This window comes from Heloderma suspectum, chromosome 6 (assembly GCF_057233095.1).
Source record: "Heloderma suspectum isolate Gila_16-S chromosome 6, 16-S_ref, whole genome shotgun sequence".
NCBI classification, from domain to species: domain Eukaryota; kingdom Metazoa; phylum Chordata; class Lepidosauria; order Squamata; family Helodermatidae; genus Heloderma; species Heloderma suspectum.
This window is the reverse complement of record NC_139463.1, coordinates 59,459,801-59,481,422: the sequence shown is the minus strand read 5'-3', so window position 1 is coordinate 59,481,422 and position 21,622 is coordinate 59,459,801. Positions and strand designations below refer to the sequence as shown.

General features: G+C 48.7%; 1 protein-coding gene across 1 annotated transcript in view; it reads left to right on the top strand.

Moving 5' to 3' along the window:
• The first annotated feature begins 526 nt into the window (after positions 1–526).
• The window catches only part of LOC146340955 (vomeronasal type-2 receptor 26-like), an 80,370-nt gene continuing 59,274 nt past the window's right edge, over positions 527–21,622 (top strand). Inside the window, exons 1-3 of the mRNA XM_084807284.1 lie at positions 527–564; positions 716–732; positions 1,671–2,540. Of these exons, the coding sequence (XP_084663410.1) occupies positions 527–564; positions 716–732; positions 1,671–2,540 (925 nt within the window). The remainder of the gene's footprint in view (positions 565–715; positions 733–1,670; positions 2,541–21,622) is intronic.

Genomic DNA, 21,622 nt, shown 5'->3' with positions numbered 1-21,622 from the left:
GTGCAGAAAGGGGTCCTTGTCCAGAGAGAAAGAACCATCTTTGCATGCAAATTCCCAATTTGAGTCCTTGGCATCTCCAGGTATGGCTGCAAAAAGGCCCCGGTCTTAAAGTTTGGAGAGCGACTTCCACTCAGTGCAGACAATAGTGGGTGAGGTATAGGGATGTACGAATCCCTTACCTTGCTATCTATGGGGGGGGCACTGGGGGTAATTGATCCATTCCTCCCCCACCAGAATCCTCGCCAGCTGCCTCACTCTGCGTCGACTCTTGGGAGCCGCCAGCCAGCTCCAAAGCAACAGCGGGGAAGTTGGAGCTGGGACGCAAATACGCCGTTTGTGTCTCTGTTTTTTCACACCATAGGCTACGTAAGATGTACATCGCCTTTCACGTCAAATAGCAGGGACGCAAGCAGTGTAGCGGACCCCTCACTGGGGTCTGTGGAAGATTTCTCCAGCATCCCTAGAGAGGCAGAGAAAGGGTCTGATGCAATAGGAGGCAGCTTCATGTTTTTGCATCTGTTTGAGCATGTATATCTCCATCAGCTTCCATTACGATGATTCTAAGTAACCTGCAGAAATCCAGAAAAGATTCAGACTTTCACAACTGGTGATCCTATCCATTGTGTATTGGGAAACTCTGTTGAGTAACTCTGTCCTATTTCGGTGCAACGTCCCTTGCATGTAAAACCTCAACTATTTCTGTCTCCCCTTTTAGGTGCCTCCCTCTGCGAGGTGTGTGGAACGGTGCTCTCCAGGGCACCAGAGAAAAGTTCCAGAGGGGAAGCCGGTTTGCTGCTACAGATGTGACCGTTGCCCAGAAGGGACGATTTCTAACCGGACAGGTAGCTCAAGCATTGAGAGCCTTGTTCAGTTGCAGAGCATACCGGGATTAGCATGGAAAGATCATGCGGAAGGAGAAGACATGGCCATTTAACCTATGAACAGTTTCTCCAAAAAAACCATTGGGGATTGCATAACTCGGTGGTTTCCTGTTTTGCAAACTATTCACAATTTCCTGAAGACATCTTCTATTTAAAAAATAAAGAATAATAATATCCTGAAATACTTGCCTTGGCTCACCTTTCCATGCATAGTGTTTTCAACACCATGTTTCCAATATCGGTTGTCTGGGCATTAGACATGAAGCTGAGAGGTGATTAGTGGTTCTAGCAATTGGAGCATGATACCCCAATGTCAAGGCAACTGCTGTTTAATATATATTGATTACTGTCAGCTATTTTCCAGCTTCTGCACTGAAACATCTCCTCTGAAGAAAGTGCGTCATCTGAAGCAAATGCCATATACATTTATTTATTTATTTGCCAATTCGGAAGGCACTGCACGTGACAGGCTGTGGTGATGCTCTTACCCTTAACAGTTTTCAATTTCTAGTTAAACACTTCAGGTTTTTCTTCTTGCAGAATATGGAACATGGGTCTGCAAGCGTGGGCTATCCTACACAGGTGAAAAGGAGTTTTTTGTACCCTTCCTGACTCTGCTCTTATGCAATATGTTGTTGAAATGGAAAGAGAAAATATGAAAAGGGAGGCTGCACGTTTATATGGACAGTAAGCTAGGGAACTGACATTTCCGTCTCCTTCTTTGTGGCCTGCACTGTCTGTACAAAAAGAACATCTATGCCATGTTTGAGATACTTTTGCTCATTCCAGATGCAGATCACTGTGACCCATGCCCGGAAGATCAACATCCAAACAGCAACCAAGACCACTGTTTCCCCAAGAAGACTCACTTCCTTTCCTATCAGGAGACACTGGGGTTCATTTTAGCTTCTCTGGCTCTTTTCCTATCTCTGATTACATCTGTAGTGCTGGCCACCTTCATTCTACACCGTGACACGCCCATCGTCAAAGCCAACAACCGAGACCTCACCTATGTCCTCCTTCTTTCTCTCTTGCTCTGTTTCTTCAGCTGCTTTCTGTTCATCGGTCGCCCCACGAAGGTCACATGTCTTCTACATCAAACTGCTTTTGGCATCATTTTTTCCATTGCCATTTCTTCTGTGCTTGCAAAAACTGTCACAGTGGTTCTGGCCTTCATGGCCATTAAGCCAGGAAACATGGCCAGAAAACTCTTGGGAAGACAACTACCAAACTCCATTGTCCTGGCCTGTCCCCTCATCCAAGCTATTATCTGTGCTTTCTGGCTGGTGACCTCTCCCCCATTCCCAGTCTTGGACTTCCATTCCCTGGCTGGAGAAATCATCGTCGAATGTAATGAAGGCTCAGTCATTATGTTTTACTCTGTCCTGGGTTACATGGGTTTTTTGGCTTTCGTCAGCTTCATGGTGGCTTTCCTAGCCAGAAAACTGCCTGACACCTTCAACGAAGCCAAGTTCATCACCTTCAGCATGCTGGTGTTTTGCAGTGTTTGGGTCTCCTTTGTGCCCACCTACCTGAGCACCAAGGGGAAGTCCATGGTGGCTGTGGAGGTCTTCTCCATCTTGGCCTCTGCGGCTGGTCTCCTGGCTTTCATCTTCCTCCCCAAATGCTACATTATAGTGTTGAGGCCCAGTCTCAACTGTAAAGATCATGTAATCAGGAGAAGGACTTAGGGTGTCTATCACTTTGAAACATGCCCTGCTACTCTAGTTTCCTCTCAAGTACATGTGTAAGAAGTAGGGATGTACAAAAGTCACTTACCTTTTCGCAGCTTGGCTTCACGGTGGTGGGGAGGCACTTCGCTTCTCCCCTCGAAGCTCAGGCAAGGGGGGGAGGCATCCCACGTCACACGGACGAAATTCAGGCCGGGGAGAAGCCCCGTCTCCCTGGCCGCGAAACAAAAAGTAAAAAAAAAAGAAGACCCCGTGATAGGCTACGTGACGATTTACGTAGCCTATCATGGCTAGATTTCCAAAGTCAGCTGTGATAGGCTACGTAAATCGTCACGTAGCCTATCATGGGTATTTTTGGAAAAAAAAAAAGCACGTATGCAAATGGCGGCACCCATGGGGCGCCGCCATTTGCGTTCCTTATTTTGGCACGTCTAGTCTACGTAAAGATTTACGTAGACTACAGCGAAAATAAGGGCAACACAAATAGTTTGCCCTTATTTTTGCCGTAGTCTATGTAAATCTTTACGTAGACTAGATGTGCCAAAATAAGGAACACAAATGGCGGCGCCCCATGGGCGCTCCATTTGCGTACACGCTTTTTTCCCCCCAAAGTCTCCCTTGCTAGGCTATGTGACGATTTACGTAGTCTATCATGGCTGACTTTGGAAATCTAGCAGTGATAGGCTACGTAAATCGTTACGTAGCCTATTATGGGTGTTTGTGTTTTTTTTACTTTTTTTTTTTGCAATGGTGGCGGCGGCCGCCAGTTGGGAGACTGGCCGCCGCCCCCGCCCGTGACGAACCGCCGCCGAACTGTTGCCGGGACCCGCCGCTGAGAAGGACATCCGCCGAAGGTAAGTCCCGTCCCGAGGGGGGCGGGGGGCCGGCGGAGAATTTCCCAACCAACTTTGGGGGGCGGAATGCGTCGGCCCTCAGCCTCCCGGAGATTCAGGGAGAAATTCTCTGCCATCCCTAGTAAGAAGGCCAATAACATTGTTGAAAGTGCTGAGTTATTCCTTAAGCTACGGGATCCTTTCCTCACTGGGCTTTTGCTCTTTCTCACTCTACTCGAAGTGGTTGTCTGTATGGCATTATATTGCTCCTAGATATCTTTCAACCACATAATATTTTTTAAAAAATTACGCCATCATGCTGTCAGGAATTAGTGTTACATATCATGCATTGTAGGTACAACAGAGACTTGCAGTACTCCGCCGCCATTTGCGTACGCTGTTTTTTTTTTTTCCTGCTGTGATAGGATAAGTAAATTATTATGTACCCTATAACGGCAGCCTGGTGGGACGCAAATGGATTCCAGGGTGGAAGGACCAGATTGCCTCACCCCCCATCGAGGATTCTGGGGGGAGGGATGGAGCACCTCCCCCCCACTGAGAATCACATCCACAAAATGTAGGTGATTTTTGTACATCCCTAGTTTCATCACCTCACTTGACTCACAAATTATGGAGTTTGTATTGGAAAAGTTACACTTGGGGTTTACTTAGAGGTCCCCCACCCTGCTTACAGGTTGGATCCCGTACTGCTGCTTGGATGATCCCTCAACCATTTTGAAAAGAAACGTGCTCTTGTGTTTCCTCACAACAGCACTGAGAAGAGAAGAGAACGAACCGCATATGAATGAATGGATGACATTACTGACTAAGTCTTCTGACATTGTCATAGTATCAACACATCACTGCATGCGATTTTTATTTTTGCAAAGAGAGAAAAAAATGCAGAGAATGTGACTAACGAAGCCCGACTCGGGCTCAACGAGAGGGGATTAAAATCTTTACATTGGATATTGGACTCTCAATTTTTATCGTTGTGGGAAAGGAATCTCCTAGTGGTGTTTGAGGTGGGCTGGGAAAAATAATTTTATTCTGAGCTTTTAGATACTGACTTTTAGTTTTTCTTTTGTTTTCAATATTTACTCATTATTGATATTGATAATTGTCTTGACATTCTAGAAACATCGTTTTCCAGCTAGTTGTATCATTTTACAATTCTAGCTTGACAGATAACTTGTCTTATCTTTAAATGAGAAAAGCTAAATGAATCAGTCATCCTGGAGATCATGATCTCTTGCCCACCTCCAAACAGAGTAAGATTGTGAGTTCTTTTTCACCACTGGAGAATAAGCTTCGAACGGTAGTTGTTTGTCAATTTCTGCCTTCTGCTAGGCACTCTCCATGTCTCCAAGCCATTCCGTTGACATTCAAGACCAGGAGACCTTTCAGTCCTCCAAGGAGCTAGTTAATTTGAAGCTGTCAACTGGTTATGCTCCAAAACACCCCTCAGCCCTCTGCTTAGTTGCTACCAAAGCAAAGCCCTGAAGACTGGCAGGTCTTTAGGTATTTAAATTTAAATGAATCTTTTTCTCCTGAAACACCGACGTAGCACAGCATTAATGAAGGCTGAAGTGGATTTAGTCACTCAGGATTGGGTAGAACCCCTTGTCAGTAGGTCCTAACACTAGGCAGCTACAGGCAGCAATTAACATACTGCCCCCCAAAGAGAATATATATTTAAAAAGGAAGATCCATTGTATGGGTTCAAATGGGGCACTTGCCTCCTCTACTGATAGAGGAGGCAAGGTCTCCAAGCTGAGAATCAGGGTCTCCAAACTGCCACCAAAGGAGGCTTTCAGTACGCAATTGCCAGGCCTCATTCACAGGGTCTGAGAAGGGTTTTTGACATCACCAGCTTCCACTTGTCACTCTCTTGTGTTTCCCAGCACTGTGTATGTCTTGTTTTTCCCTCCACAAACACCCATTCTGGAGGAAAGAACCAAGTAGCTGCACAAGGCCTTTGGACTGATAGTGCCAGGAGCTGTCCATCTGAAGATCACACCCTATCCTGCCAGCGGGTGAAACCACTTCCTCTAATATCTGGATGGTGGACCGATTAGGGGCAGGTGGAGAACAGTGTGTCTGTGACAAGCCCTCCGCTGATCCGGATGTACAGTGCCCCCCCAGAGCATCTTGCGTGTCTCGAGGCCTTTCCATAAAGAATGGAACTTATGAGGAAACTTACGACATTTGGGACTGTGTAGCTTTGAAAGAAAGGGGAGTAAGGGGAGACATGATAAAGGTGTACAAAATGACCCATGGTCTAGAGAATGTGGATAGCGAGATATTTCTCTCCCGCTCTCAAAATACTAAAACCCGGGGTCATCCTGTGAAGATGATTGGTGGGAGACTCGGGATAGATAGAAGGAAGGCCTTCTTCAGACAGCACATAGTTCAGCTATGGAATTCGCTACCACAGGATGTAGTGATGGCCGACATGTTGGATGGCTTTAAAAGGGGGTTAGAGAAATTCCTGGAGGGAAGGCTATCAATGGCTACCAGTCTGGAGGGCTATGTGCTACCTCTGGAACGAGAGGCAGTGAGCCTATGTACACCAGTGGCTGGGTACATGGGCAGGAGGGTGCTGTTGCGCTCCTGTCCTGTTTGTGTGTTCCTGGTCAACAGCTGGATGGCCGCTATGTGAACAGAATGCTGGACTAGATGAACCCTTGGTCTGATCCAACATGGCTCTTCTTTTGTTCTTATGGTCTTATTTCACTTCTTTGTCCTCCAAAATGTGAACAGGAGTTTAATCCCTTTTCTTGAATAGACTGACTGACTTCAAACACCTTGGGTTTTTGAGATGGAAGTTGTTGTTGTTCAGTTGTTAAGACATTTCCAACTTTTCGTGACCCCATGGACCATAGCATGCCAGGCCTTCCTGACCTCCAGTCTCTCCCCGAGTGTCCTCAAGTTCATATTCATTGCATCGGTGGTGCTGTCTAGCCATCTCATCCTCTGCTGTCCTCTTCTCCTTTTGCCTTCAATCTTTCCCAGTATCAGGGTCTTTTCCAGGGAGGTTTCTCTTAGCTAGGGATGTCAGAGAAATCCGCTCGAAAGTCAAATGGGCCTGAACTCAAACACATTCGGCCCCCCGAACCCTCCCCTGAGACGGGGCGCCCCCGTCTACCCGAACCGGAGCTCATGTGGTACTTTTTTTTTTTCTTCGCCGAAGATATTATGAAGTTATTTACGAAGGAAACTGCAAATTTGGACGAAAGATGGCGAAAGAGATTTTACAAAACTATTTAATAAATATGCAGTTTCCTGCTACGACGCGGCTTTCTTTTGCTGGGAGGGACGGGGTCACAAAGTGCACGTAGCCTGCCTGAGGCTGAGTCACGACCTGCACGTAGCCTCATCTTTTGTTTTATTGTCTGTGTGAGGTCAGGTTCAGGTCAGGTGAGGTCAGGTGAGCGAGATCCCTCCAGGCCACCCCCCCACCCCCCCAGGAAGATAAGGTCATTGAGGGGAGGGAACTCATCCTTGACCATTTATCGCACGGATTCCTGCCTTCAGTTCACATAGGACAGCGGTCGTGTATGTCCAGCAGCCTCACTTGCTCCAGGCCAGACTCCAGAGTCCAGACTAGAACAGAGGCACTGCTGCTGCAGAGTGTCTGTCCCAGCTGCTGCAAGGAGTGTGTTTCTCTGCATCCCCCCGCTCTATGGCACTGCAATTCAACCTTTATTACAGTGAAGGTATGTTTACTTTACCTGAATGTGCCCCTATGCTTAGTGATTTTGGGGTGAGATGGAGGAGCAGGGGGAAATGGGGGGGAAGGCATCCTGCAAGGATTCCATCCCCCATCCTCCTGGGCCTCCCAGGATTCACCCATGTGCCTGCCTATGTATTTCTTTCTGGGGTGGGGGGAGGGGGGGAATTGGCCTAGCCTGGGTGGGGGGGAAGCCATGCTCCAGGCAGCAGCCATTGCTAGTCTGCAAGGCAATGATTCCATCCCCCATCCTCCTGGGCATTCCAGGATTAACACATGTGCCTGCCTATGTATTTCTTTCTGGGGCGGGGGGAGGGGTGGAACTGGCCTGGCCTGGGTGGGGGGGAAGCCATGCTCCAGCCAGCAGCCATTGCTAGTCTGCAAGGCAAGGATTCCATCCCCCATCCTCCTGGGCTTTCCAGGATTAACCCATGTGCCTGCATATGTATTTCTTTCTGGGGTGGGGGGAGGGGGGGAACTGGCCTGGCCTGGGTGGGGGGGAAGCCATGCTCCAGGCAGCAGCCATTGCTAGTCTGCAAGGCAAGGATTCCATCCCCCACCCTCCTGGGCTTTCCAGGATTAACACATGTGCCTGCCTATGTATTTCTCTCTGGGAGGGGGGAGGGGGGAACTGGACTGGCCTGGGTGGGGGGGAAACCATGCTTCAGGCAGCAGCCATTGCTAGTCTGCAAGGCAAGGATTCCATCCCCCATCCTCCTGGGCTTTCCAGGATTAACCCATGTGCCTGCCTATGTATTTCTGAGGGGGTTGGGGCAGGGGGAGGGGGGGAATGTGGTGGTGGGGAATGCATGAGCGGCCATTGTTAGTCTCCTTGGCCCAGGAAGGACTCCATCCTCCAGCATGCTGTGTCTACTGTAGGCCTGTGTTTTTCAGGCCACATGGATGGACCACATCCTCCATCCTGGGCATTTCAGCCTAATCTGCTGTACAATATGCCCCTATTTAGTTAGCATTGAATGGCTGGATTGGTGGGTAACTACTTCTACACTGCACTATATCTGCGATTGTAGGCTGTTCACATGATTTCAGCTTTGTCACATGCATTTATGTCTCCTTCTGCCCAGAGACATGAACATGGAGAAAAGAGGAACCCGTGGTCAATCCAGCACTCAAAAGAGGCGTGCACGCCCGGCGAGAACATACACCACTGAGGTTGCATTTCAGAGGTATTTTAAGAATGAGATGGAAGTGGAGGAAGCCCAAGGTGTGACCAGCAGCGACAGCGGCCCCAGCCCCAGTCCACCCCGCACCCGTAAGCAGCGCACACCACCACTTTCCGCTACAGAGAGTGGCACAGGCACAGCCGGCCACAACTCCAGAGGAAGAGGAAGAAAGTTTGTGGATGGTGAGCGGAAGGGCAGTGTCTCCAAACCCAAAGCGGATGAAAATGTTCCCAAGGAGACTCTACAGCGGCGGGATGAAAGTCAAAATATCTACCTCATTCCAAAGGATGAATCTGGTAAGACTCTGTCATCACAGGTGCTTGTAAATATCTGGATACAAATAAATATCTTTGAATATTTGAATAGTCCCTACATTAGCCTTCTGCAACCTGCAGCCTTCCAGATGTTTTGGGCTACAACTCCCAGCATTATTGACCACTGGTCATGCCGGCTGGTTCTGATGGGAGTTGAAGTCCAAAACCTTTGGAGGGGAGCATTTGGGGAAGGGATCTTCTTCTTCAACACTCCAAAACATACACGACTGCTTTACATTCATTCATATTCATTGCTGTGAACATATTTCATATTATTTAAATGTTACATGGTACTCCAGTACTAAAGAAAACCCCAACTCTTTAAAAGAACTGCAATACTTTCTCAAACGATACACCGTTTCGGTGGGAAAACACTTCAGTGTTTTCTGCTTGCTTTGTTTCCAAAGCCATTCATCATGGTTTGCTGTCTTGTTTGGCCTTGATCTCTTTTAACTAGAGCTGCAATGTGAATGGATTAAGCAATTACATTTCTGAGGACGGTTTTTAAAAGAAGGCCTGACTAATCAGGCACTGCTCCCGGAGGACCACAAATGCACCACTGAAAAAGGCGATGAGATTTGCCAAGTATGTGCTCAGGACCAGCCCTATCATTAGGGAGCAGCGAGGTGTTGGGGCACAGAACTGGGGGTGCTCCTCAGACTGCCTTGTACCTCCTCAGCCAGCTTGTTGTCCTCTGGTGTGGTGGAAGAGGCTCTCCCATTGTCACTGTTCAAGTAAGATTCAGCTATCGCTCTATGTAGGATGGAGGGCTGCCATTTTACCCTTTGCCTCAGGAGCAAAATGCTTCAGGCCAGCCATGTAGGTGATGAGTCCCACACAATGGTATAATAGAGCTGATGAAAGGAGTGGACCTTGCAAGGGAGCCAGATATCTCCTCCCCCATGCTTTTCAGACTCTCACCAGTGAGGACACGTTTAGATAACTCTCGTGGAGTTTCCAAGTCTGTACAGTACATTTTTTTTTCACCTAATGTGTTTTCTCAGTGCTAGCTAGTGCAGGAGTAGCTTACAACTGCACCTTGTGTCATGTTGATTGATCGCAATTCCAAGCTATGTTTCATAGATTTCTACAACTACACAGTTTTATTCTCTTGGCTATTACTAATGTGTAAAAGGTGCATTTCTCATGAAACTCTGCTTCTATCTATTTTGAATATTTACAGAGACGCCCACAACCGTCCTCCCTGCATCAGACAGCGGAAGTGGGACAGGTGAACCAGGTCCACAGCTGCCTGCTGATGATCACCTCGTGGGCGGCGGCTCATGTGATTTTGAAAAAAAGGCTGGAGGACTTAGCGTCATCAGTGATCCGGACAGCGAAGATGATGAGGAGCTCTTCTATATCAATGATGCCCCTGCTGAGACTAGGTCTGACTCTGTTCTCCACTTCCAGCCTTCTGGGTTCTGTGGGAGCAATCCCTAACCTCAGGAACAAACGTCCCCTGCTAAGCACTGGTCAGCACCATCAAGAACACCAACAACAACACCATCCACAGATGAGCGGAAACGTGCAGCTCCAGATGCCACCTCATCTGGAACCGATACCCCCATTCCCCAAAGAAGAAATGGTGGTGGCAGGGTGAGCTCCTATGTGTGGCGCTTCTCCAAATATGCAGAGAACAACCGCTATGTCATGATTTGCGATATTTGTAGAAGCCATGTGCGGCTAGGAAAAGAAGGGGGCTGTGCACGAGTGGGCACGTCTGCCATGAGGGGACACATGGAGGTGCATCATCCGCTTCTTGTGCCCAAAGATAGCAATGGGAAGCCACAACCATCCAAAAAGAACAGTACCGCCTTTGCCTCATCTTCCAAGGACCTCACGCAAAGTGGTCTGGGTGAGAAGGGCACAGAAGGCAGCTTCGCTAAGAGGCAGGCGTCAATGGAGAAATGCCTCACGCTGACACAGAAATTCCCCTCTGACAGCATCCAGGCACGAAGGTTGATCCAGGACCTGACAGTGGTCATTGCAAAATGTGTGCTTCCCTTCTCCCTGGTGGAAGATGAAGACTTTGTGTGCTTCATTAAGAGAATGTGCCCACGGTGGGATGTCCCCTCTCGTCACTACATTAGTGGCGTAGCCATTCCAGCCCTGGCTTCTGCAATCAGACGGGTGCTCCAACAGGATTTGAAATGTGCAGTTGGAGGAAGTGTACATTTAATGAGTGACACATGGACAAGTAACCAAACAAAGTCTTATCTGTGTGTCACCGCGCACTGGGTATCCATCAGTGCAAGCAGCCAACTGACTCGTAGAACAGCGACATTGTCCCTCACAATGCTCTCAGTGACACACACAGCGGAAAACGTCAGCAGCAGCATCAGTGGTGTTGTTCAGTCCTGGTTGGCCCCCTTAAATCTAACAGTGGGCTGTGTAGCAACAGACAGTGCCTCCAACTACCTAAAAGCAGCCCACATCGCACAGCTAAACCACGTTCAGTGTGTTGCGCACTGTTTGAACCTTGTGGTGCATTCTGGATTGAGCAATGTATCCCCTAAAATAGGCAAGCTACTTAAGGTGGCCCAATCCATTTGCACCCACTTCAGGCAGTCCTGCTCAGCAATGGAGGCAATCGGCACCATCCAACGTAGCCGTGGCCTTCCAGAACACAAATTCATTTTGGATGTGTGCACATGCTGGAACAGCCCATTGCATATGCTTCAGAGACTCAGAGCTATAAACGACTACATCACTGAGAAACAACACCACTCCAAATTTTTTGTCACACCACATCAGTGGCTCTGGATGCAAGTCCTGGTGGACATTTTAAAAAATTTTGATGAATGCACAGCGGTACTGAGTGCAGACTATGCCACACTGGGCCAAGTACTACCTGTGCTGAAGATCATAGAGGGGGTGCTGAGAAAACGCCATGCTGAGCTTTGCGAGTGCACCAGTGGTGTAGGCAGTCAGGTCCCCAATCCTGCAGTTAGGCTTGCTGAATTCCTTCTGCAGGAGCAGAATCTGTGGAAAAAGGGTGGCCTTCCTCCACAGATGCTGCTCCTCTTGCTGCTGGCTCTTCCTCCTCCTCCTCTTCCTCTTCCTCTTCCTCCTCTTCCTCTTCCTCCTCCTCCTCTGTCCTCTCCCTCTCCACGGCCCTCAGTGCCTCCTCCGCCAGCAAGGCATGATGTGCAGCTGTGGGATGTCACAGGAACAGAATGAATGCATTTATATGTGTGGTGAGTGAACAAAACCACAGTCACTGATTGATCTGTCTATCACCATCCCCACTACCATAAGGACCACTGATTCTGTCCTCCCACCACAAGGTCTAATGATGAGGGGATAATTAGGGAGGCAGATTATACAGTACTGACAGTTTTGGTGTGATGGGGACTGTTGGACTTCTGTAAACATGCACAGGATTGCACTTCTAGTCACCCCATTTCTACATTTGCAATGTCATGATATTTAGTTATTCTATTGATGCATTGCATAAATGCCACCTTTTTCCTAGCTCAAGGAACCCAAAGCGGCTCACATTAGCCTCTTCCTCTCCATTTAACACTCACAACAACAACACTGAAGTAGGCTGGGGTTTTCTGACTGGGCCAAAGTCACCCAGCGAGCTTCCATGGCTGAGTGGACTATACCCAGATCTCCAAGCTCTCCGATGAACACTTGCTCATGAGTTGACTTGAGTGCCAATGTCTTGGTAGAAAGGTGGGGTGGGTGGGGTGCAAAAATTCAGCAATCACTACATGAAGAAGGAAGACGACACCGAGAGGCTGGCCCTGTTGCTGGCTGCTGGGCTTGTGCCAGTCCCCCTGTGTGCACTGCAGAGACCGGCAGCAGCAGCATTTCCCTGGAAATGGACAGCGTGTCAGTGTGTAATATGAGTTGTAGTAGCCAGGCCCGCATAATCCTATGCATGTGGTTGTACAGGAAAAAGCAAGGCAGTTCCCAGCATCCCTTCTTCAACCAGCCAAAGTGGCCGGAAGATGCTGGGACCTTTTTCTGTCCAAGTTCAGCAAGCATAGGATTGCAGGCTAAATGTCAGGATTTGTTTGTTTCCGCATGAGACCACAAAGAGATCGCTTCATTTTCGGTACACATCCTTGTCTTCATATTTAGTTGAGCTTGATAATGGGATGGGATAACTAATAACTTACCAGGCATATGCCTCTGCGAAAATGGGGGCTGGCCTGCTTTGACCCACACTCTGTGGATGCGCCAGTAGTAGGCAGGGGGGTTGGACAGCAGTGCCCTCCTCTCTGCAGCAGCAATCCCCTCTCTGATGAAGGACTGCTTGAGTGCCTTCCATTTTGACCTCAATTGCCCAACTGTGCGATGGTGGCCCGCTTGCTCCATCCTCCTCTTTATCTGGGCCCAATAAAGTTCATTGCGGCAGGAGGAGCTGACAAACAGCACTGCCACCGCCTCGCTGCTCTTTATGTTGATGAGGAGGGCCTTGGTCTCCTCATGGTCCCATCTCAAGCCACGCACTGGTGCAGCCATTTTAGAGCAGCCACACCACTACTGCACAAAAACACACACACACCAAGAAAGCCACGCACAACCACCACATAACTACACACACACAGACCAAACTGGACAAAACACCACAATGCACAACTACACACACACACACACACACAGACCAGACAAAACCACAACAATGAACAAACAACAGGAAATCCACTAAGCACCACCACTAACGCACCACCACCACCACACAACAGAACTCCACCCACAAATCCCCACGCAGACGAAAGCGCAAATGCAGACGACATTCAGGAAGTTAGCAGGAAGTTGACAACAGATTTTGCGGAAGCGGAGCTGCAGCCCCTTTTTTTTATTGTGAGGCGGTTAGGTTAACAAGACCAGTAAATGCGAGGATCATCAAGCACAAATACACAGAAATTAATAAAAACACAGTCCCTATCCCTGTCCGAGAAAACAAGACAGTGGGGGAGCACACAGAAGGCGGGAAACATATTTCGGGCAGCAATGAAAAAAAATACGTAAATAATTACGAAAATAGTGGGAAAGTTCTGGCCAAGGCAATCCACAATGGCGAGAGTATGGTGGAAGCTACCGGGGGATTCCCCCCTACGGAGGAAATATGTAAGCAATCACAATGTAATATTTACCATTACGTTGTGATTGTAAATATTTACGTAGACTACAGAGAAAATAAGGGCAACACAAATAGCATTGCCCTTATTTTCGCCGTAGTCTACGTAAATATTTACGTAGACTACCCGTGCCTAAACAAGGAACACAAATGGCGGCACCCATGGGCGCCGCCATTTGCGTACGCGCTTTTTTTTCCCCCCAAAGTCAGCAGTGATAGGCTACGCAACGATTTATATAGCCTATCACGGCTGACTGAAAATCTAGCAGTAATAGGCTACGTAAATCGTTACGTAGCCTATCACGTGTGTGTGTGGTTTTTTTTTTAACTTTACCTTTGTATTTCGCAGCCGGGGAGACGGGGCGCTTCTCCCCGGCCTGAATTTCGGCCAGGTGAGGCGGGGCGCCTCCCCCCCAGCCTTAATTTCGGCCGGGCGAGGCAGGGCACCTCCTCCCCGGCCGGAACCTCGGGGGGAGAACTGAAGCGCCTCCCCCCCACCACAAAGCAAGCTGCGGGACCAGGTAAGGGACCTTTGTCCATCCCTACTCTGAGCATTAGGTGGCCAAAATATTTGAGCTTCAGCTTCAGTATCTGTCCTTCCAATGAGCACTCAGGGTTGATTTACTTTAGGATTGAATGATTGGACCTCCTTGCAGTCCAGGGGACTCATAAGAGTCTTCTCCAGCACCACAGTTCGAAAGTATCGATTCTTTGGCGCTCAGCATTCCTTATAGTCAACCTCTCACAGCCATACGTTAGGGATGTACGAAAGTGACTTACCTTTCCACGGATTATGTTTATGGTGGGGGGGAGGCGTTCCATCCCTCCCCCTGGAATCCTGGCCGGGGGGGGAGGCGCTCCGTTCCTTCCCCCCAGAATCCTGGCTGGCCGGTTGTGCTCCGGAGCGATTCTGCGGAGCTGGCGGCCGGCTCTGCCAGCAGCCAGACATCCGGCCGCTGGCTAACAGGGATGCAAATGGTGGTGGCCGTAGCCACCGCTGTTTGCGTCCCTGCGGTCAGCCGTGATAGGCTAAGTAAATGTTTACATATCCTATGACGGCTGATTTAAAAACAAAAACAAAAAAGTGTGTACGCAAATGGCGGAGGCCATGGCCGCTGCCATTTGCGTTCTTTATTTTGGCATGTCTTAGTCTACATAAACATTTACGTAGACTAAGACGGTGAAAATAAGGGGAACGCAAAAAGCATAGCATCTACGCTATTTGCGTTCCCCCTAGGGATGTCAGACAATTTTGCCACGAATCTCGGGGAGGCCGAATGCCAGCGCATTTGGCGCCCCGAAATCAGTGGTGAAATGGTCTGCCCCGCCGCCCCCCGCGGGTTGGGACTTACCTTGGAAATGCCGCCACCGCCATTTCCATTAAAAAAAAACAAAAACAAAAAAATTGATAGTCTACGTAAAGATTTACGTAGCCTATCACAGCTACATTTTTAAAAAAATACCGTGATGGGCTATATAAATGTTTAAAAGAAAAAGAAAAATATGCACGTACGCAAATGGCGGTGCCCATAAACATTTACGTAGACTAAGACGGCGAAAATAAGGGGAACACAAATAGCGTAGAGTCTAAATGTTTACGTAGACTAAGACGTGTCAAAATAAGGAACGCAAATGGTGGCATCCATGGGCGCCGCTATTTGCGTACGTGCATTTTTTTTCTTTTAAATCAGCCGTGATAGGCTACGTAAACATTTACATAGCCTATCATGGCTGACTGCAGGGACGCAAACGGCAGCGGCTACGGCCGCCGCCATTTGCAGTCCCGGCCGGCCAGGATTCGGGGGGGAGAGTCGGAGCACCTCCCCCCCTGGCCAGAATTTTGGGGGGAGGGACGGAGTGCCTCCCCCCCACTGTGAATCAATTTTGTTAAAAGGTAAGTGACTTTTGTACATCCGTAGTTCCCTTTATTTTCGCCGTCTTAGTCTACGTGAATGTTTATGTAGACTAAGACGTGCCAAAATAAAGAACGCAAATGGTGGCAGCCATGGCCACCACCATTTGCGTGCGCGCTTTTTAAAAATTTTTTTAAGTCAGCTGTGATAGGTTACGTAAAGATTTACGTAGCCTATCACGGTGTTTTCTTAAAAATCTAGCCGTGATAGGCTACGTAAATCTTTACGTAGCATATCACTTTTTTTTTGTTTTTTTGTTTTTTTAACCTAGAAAAGGCGGCGGCAGCAGCCGGTCGGAAGACCAGCTGCCGCAGCCGCAGCCGCCGCCCCGCCGCCCCGCCGCCGGAGCTGCCGCATGAGCCTATGCTGTCAGGAAGATCCACCCAAGGTAAGTCTTGTCCCGGGGGTGGTGGGGGGTGGGGGGACGTTCTGCCACAGATTTCGGAGGGCTGAATGTGCTGACATTCAGCCTCCCCGAGATCCTTGGCGGAATGTTCGTACATCCCTACCATACGTTGCTACTGGGAAAACCATAGCTGTGATTATACAAATCTTTGTCGGCAAGGTGATGTCTCTGCTTCTTACTATGCTGTCTAGGTTTGCCATAGCTTTCCTCCCAAGGAGCAAACGACTTTTAATTTCATGGCTACAGTCACCGCCTGCAGTGATCTTGGAGCCCAAGAAAATAAAATCTGTCACTGCTTCCATTTCTTCCCCTTCTATAGGCCAGGAAGTGATGGGGCCAGATGCCATGACCTTAGTTTTTCTAATGTTGAGTTTCAGACCAGCTTTTGCACTCTCCTCGTTCACCCTCAACAAGAGGCTCTTTAGATCCTCTTCGCTTTCTGCCATAAGAGTGGTATCCTCTGCGTATCTGAGGTTGTTGATAATTCTCCCAGCAATCTTATTTCTGACCTGTGATTCATTCAAACCGGCATTTCTCATGATGTACTCTGCATATAAGTTAAATAAGTGGGGTGACAATATGCAGCCTTGTCGCACTCCTTTCCCAATTTTGAACCAAGCGGTTGATCCATGTTCGGCTCTTACTGTTGCTTCTTTACCCCCGTACAAGTTTCTCAGGAGACAGGTAAGGTGGTCTGGTACTCCCATCTCTTTAAGAATTTGCCACAGTTTGTTGTGATCCACACAATCAAAGGCTTTAGCATAGTCAATGAAGCAGAAATAGACACTTTTCTGGAATTCTCTTGCTTTCTCCATGATCCAGCGAATATTGGCAATTTGATCTCTAGTTCCTCTGCTTCTTCAAAACCCAACTTATACTTCCAATAGTTCTCGGTTCACATACTGCTGAAGCCTAGCTTGTAGGATTTTGAGCATAACCTTGCTGGCATGTGAAATGAGAGCAATTGTATGGTAGTTTGAACACTCTTTGGCATTGCACTTCTTTGGAACTGGAATGTAAACTGACCTTTTCCAGTCTTATGGCCACTGTTGAGTGTTCCAAATGTGTTGGCATATTGAGTGCAGCACTTGAACAGCATCATCTTTTAGGATTTTCAATAGCTCAGCTGGAATACTGTCAGCTCCACTAGCTTTGTTGTTACTAATGCTTCCTAAGGCCCACTTGACTTCACTCTCTTGGATGTCCAGCTCAAGTTCAGTGACCGCAGTCTCATGTCTATCAGGGACATTAAGATCTTTCCTGTTAATAGGGATGGCAGAGAATTTCTCCCCGAAACTTCGGGGGGCCGAGCGCCAACGTGTTTGACCCCCCGAACAAGTTTCAGGGAGAAATTCTCCGCACACCCCCCCCCCGGGACGGGACTTACCTTTGCCGAATGTCCCTCCCGGTGGCGGGTCCGGCCGGTGGTTTGGCGGGTGTTCGTCCGGGGAGGGAGCAGCAGCCGGTCTTTTGACCAGCTGCCGCCCCCTCCATTCCAATAAAAGAAAAAAAACGCCCCCGTGATAGGCTACGTGACGATTAACGTAGCCTATCATGGCTAGATCTGCAAAGTCAGCCGTGATAGGCTACGTAAATCGTCACGTAGCCTATCACGGGTGACTTAAAAAAAAAAAAGTGCGTACGGATAATGGCGGCCCCCATAGGGAGCCGCCATTCCCTTTCCTTATTTGGTTGCTGTAGTCTACGTAAAGATTTACGTAGACTACGGCGAAAATAAGGGCAACGCTATTTGTGTTGCCCTTATTTTCGCTGTAGTCTACGTAAAGATTTACGTAGACTACAGCGACCAAATAAGGAACGCGAATGGCGGCTCCCTATGGGGGCCGCCATTTGTGTACGTGCTTTTTTTTTTTTTAAGTCACCCGTGATAGGCTATGTGACAATTAACGTAGCCTATCACGGCTGACTTTGCAGATCTAGCTGTGATAGGCTATGTTAATCATCACGTAGCCTATCACGGGGTTGTTGTTGTTTTTTTTAACTTTGGAGTTCGCGGCCGGGCGAGACGAGGTGCCTCCTCCCTGGCCTGAATTTCGGCTGGGCGAGGCGGGAAGCCTCCCCCCCCGGCCTGAACTTCGTGGGGGGAGCAGCGAAGCACCTCCCCCCCGCCGCAAACAAGCTTCGAGGACAGGTAAGTGACTTTCATCCACCCCTATTCCTGTATTGTTCTTGTGTGTATCCTTTCCACCTCTTCTTAATCTCATCTGCCTCTGTTAGGTCCCTGCCTTCTTTGTCCTTTATCATGCCCGTCTTTGCACAAAACGTTCCCTTGAGATCTCCAATTTTCTTGAAGAGATCTCTAGTCTTTCCCATTCTGTTGTTTTCCTCGGTTTCTTTGCACTGTTCATTTAAGAAGGCCTTCTTGTCTCTACTTGCTGTTCTCTGGAACTCTGCATTCAGTTGGATAGATTTTCCCCTTTCTCCCTTGCTTTTCGCTTCCCTTCCTTCGTGACCTACTTTTAAAGCATGATCAGACAGCCACTTTGCTTTCTTGCCTTTCTTTTTCTTTGGGATGGATTGAGTTGCTGCCTCCTGAACAATGTTACGGACCTCTGTCCATAGTTCCTCAGGCACTCTGTCTATCATGTCATATCCCTTAAATCTATTCATCACTTCCACTGTATATTCATAAGGGATATGATTTAGGTCATACCTGAATGCTTTAGTGGTTTTCCCTACATTCTTCAATTTAAGCCGAAGTTTTGCAAGAAGCAGCTCTTGATCTGAGCCACAGTCAGCTCCAGGTCTTGTTTTTACTGACTGTATGGAGCTTCTCCATCTTTGGCTGCAAAGGACATAATCAATCTGATTTCGATATTGACCATCTGGTGATGTCCATGTGTAGAGTCGCCTCTTGTGCTGTTGGAAAAGAGTGTTTGCTATGATCAGCAGGTTCACCTGGCAAAACTGTATTAGCCTTTGTCCTGCTTCATTTTGTACACCAAGGCCATGCTTGCCTGTTATCCCGGTGATTTCTTGACTTCCTACTTTAGCATTCCAATCCCCTATTTTGAAAAGGACATCTTTTTTTGGTGTTAGTTCTAGAAGGTGTTGTAGGTGTTCATAGAACCGATCAACCTCAGCTTCTTCGGCCTCAGTGGCTGAGGCATAGACTTGAATTACTGTAATGTTGATTGGTTTGCTTTGGATTTGTACTGAGATCATTCTATCATTTTTAGGGATGGACGAAAGTCCCTTACCCGTTCTCGAAGCTTACTTCTCGGTGTGGGGGAGGCGCTTCGGTTCTCCCCTTGAAGTTCAAGAGAAAGGGGGGAGGTGCCCCACCTCGCCCAGCCGAAATTTAGGCCGGGGGGGAGGCGCCCCTTCCCTCGCCGGCAAAATTCAGGCCGGGTAGGAGCGCCCCATCTACCCGGCAGCGAAAAAAAAGTAAAACACACACACACCCCCGTGATAGGCTACGTAACAATTTACGTAGCCTATCACGGCTAGATTTCCAAAGTCAGCCGTGATAGGCTATGTAAATCATCACGTGGCCTATCACGGGTGACTTTGAAAAAAAGAAGAAGACGCGCATATGCAAATGGCGGCTCCCATGGGGACCGCCATTTGCGTTCCTTATTTTGACACGTCTAGTCTACGTAAAGATTTACGTAGACTACGGCGAAAATAAGGGCAATGCAAATAACGTTCCCTTATTTTCCCCGTAGTCTACGTACATGTTTACGTAGACTAGACGTGCCAAAATAAGGAACACAAATGGCGGCGCCCATGGGCCGCCGCCATTTGCATACGCGCATTTTTGTTTTTGTTTTAAAGTCAGCCGTGATAGGCTACGTAAACATTTACGTAGCCTATCATGGTTTTTTAAAAACTTAGCTGTGATAGCCTATGTAAATCTTTACGTCGCCTATCACTTTTTTTTTTTTACTGGAAATGGCGGCAGCAGCAGCCTGTCGGAAGACCGGCCGCCGCTGCCTCACTGCCGCCGGAGCTGCTGCTGGAGCCGCCACCGCTGCCAGGAACATCCGCCCCAGGTAAGTCTTGTCCCGGGGTGGCGGGGGGGTGGCAGACCATTCTGCCACCGATTTCGGGGGGCCAAATGCGCTGACATACATCCTCCCTGAGATCCGTGGCGGAATTCTCTGACATCCCTAATGCTGGGAGAGCACCTGTCTTGCTCTCTCTCCTGCTTGAACACAGAGAAACTGACGGAACAAACTCTTGTTTTGAAACTGCAAGCTTTGCTTGCATTATATGCAAGATGATGTGTGAGCAAAGCTGTCTTATTTCTTAACTAAAAGAAGAGTATTGCTGCTATATGTTCTTTAGCCTTCATGTGACTGTGGCACTGGCAAACCTGCACTCTGCTTTGCCTCTCTCTGCTAAACTGCCTTTCTAATAAGAGGCAGCGGTACCACGTATTTCCCATCACCTTGTAATCCCCCCGTCATACAATGGGAGACTCTGTTGAGTAGCTACTTTCAGTGCAGTTGTTGCCAAATGGAAATCCTCTGTTGTTTGCCTTTCCCCTTTCAGAAGGTGCCCGTCACGAGGTATGTAGGGATGGCAGAGAATTTCTCCCAGAAACTTTGGGGGGCCGAGCGCCAACGCATTCGGCCCCCCAAAATCGGCGGTGAAATTCTCCGCCCCCCTGCCCCTCCGGGACGGGACTTACCTTTGGCGAATGTCCCTCTCGGCGGCGGGTCCCGGCGGCAGTTTGGCGGCGGTTCGTCGCGGGCGGGGGCGGCGGCCAGTCTCCCGACTGGCTGCCACCGCCACCATTGCAAAAAAAAAAATTAAAGTAAAACAACAACAACACACCCATGCATAGGCTACATAACAATTTACGTAGCCTATCACGGCTAGATTTCCAAAGTCAGCCGTGATAGGCTACGTAAATCGTCACGTAGCCTATCACGGGTGACTTTGAAAAAAAAAAAAAGCGCAAATGCAAATGGTGGCTCCCATGGGGACCGCCATTTGTTTTCCTTATTTTGGCACGTCTAGTCTACGTAAAGATTTACGTAGACTACGGCGAAAATAAGGGCAACGCAAATGGCGTGCCCTTATTTTCGCCGTAGTCTACGTAAATCTTTACGTAGACTAGACGTGCCAAAATAAGGACCGCAAATGGCGGTCCCCATGGGAGACGCCATTTGCGTACGTGCTTTTTTTTCTTTCCCCAAAGTCACCCGTGATAGGCTACGTGACGATTTATGTAGCCTATCATGGCTGACTTTGGAAATCTAGCCGTGATAGGCTACGTAAATCGTCACGTAGCCTATCACGGGGTCTTTTTTTTTTTTTTTTACTTTTTGTTTCGCGGCCGGGGAGATGGGGCGCTTCTCCCCGGCCTGAATTTCGGCCGGGCGAGGCGGGAAGCCTCCCCCCAGCCTGAATTTCGGCCGGGCAAGGCGGGAAGCCTCCCCCCCCTCACCTGAACTTTGGGGGGAGAACCGAAGCGCCTCCCCCGCACCGCGAAGCCAAGCTGCGAAAAGGTAAGTGACTTTCGTACATCCCTAGGCATGTGGAGCGGTGCCTTCCAGGGCACCGGAGAAGAGTTCCAGAGGGGAAGCCGGTTTGCTCC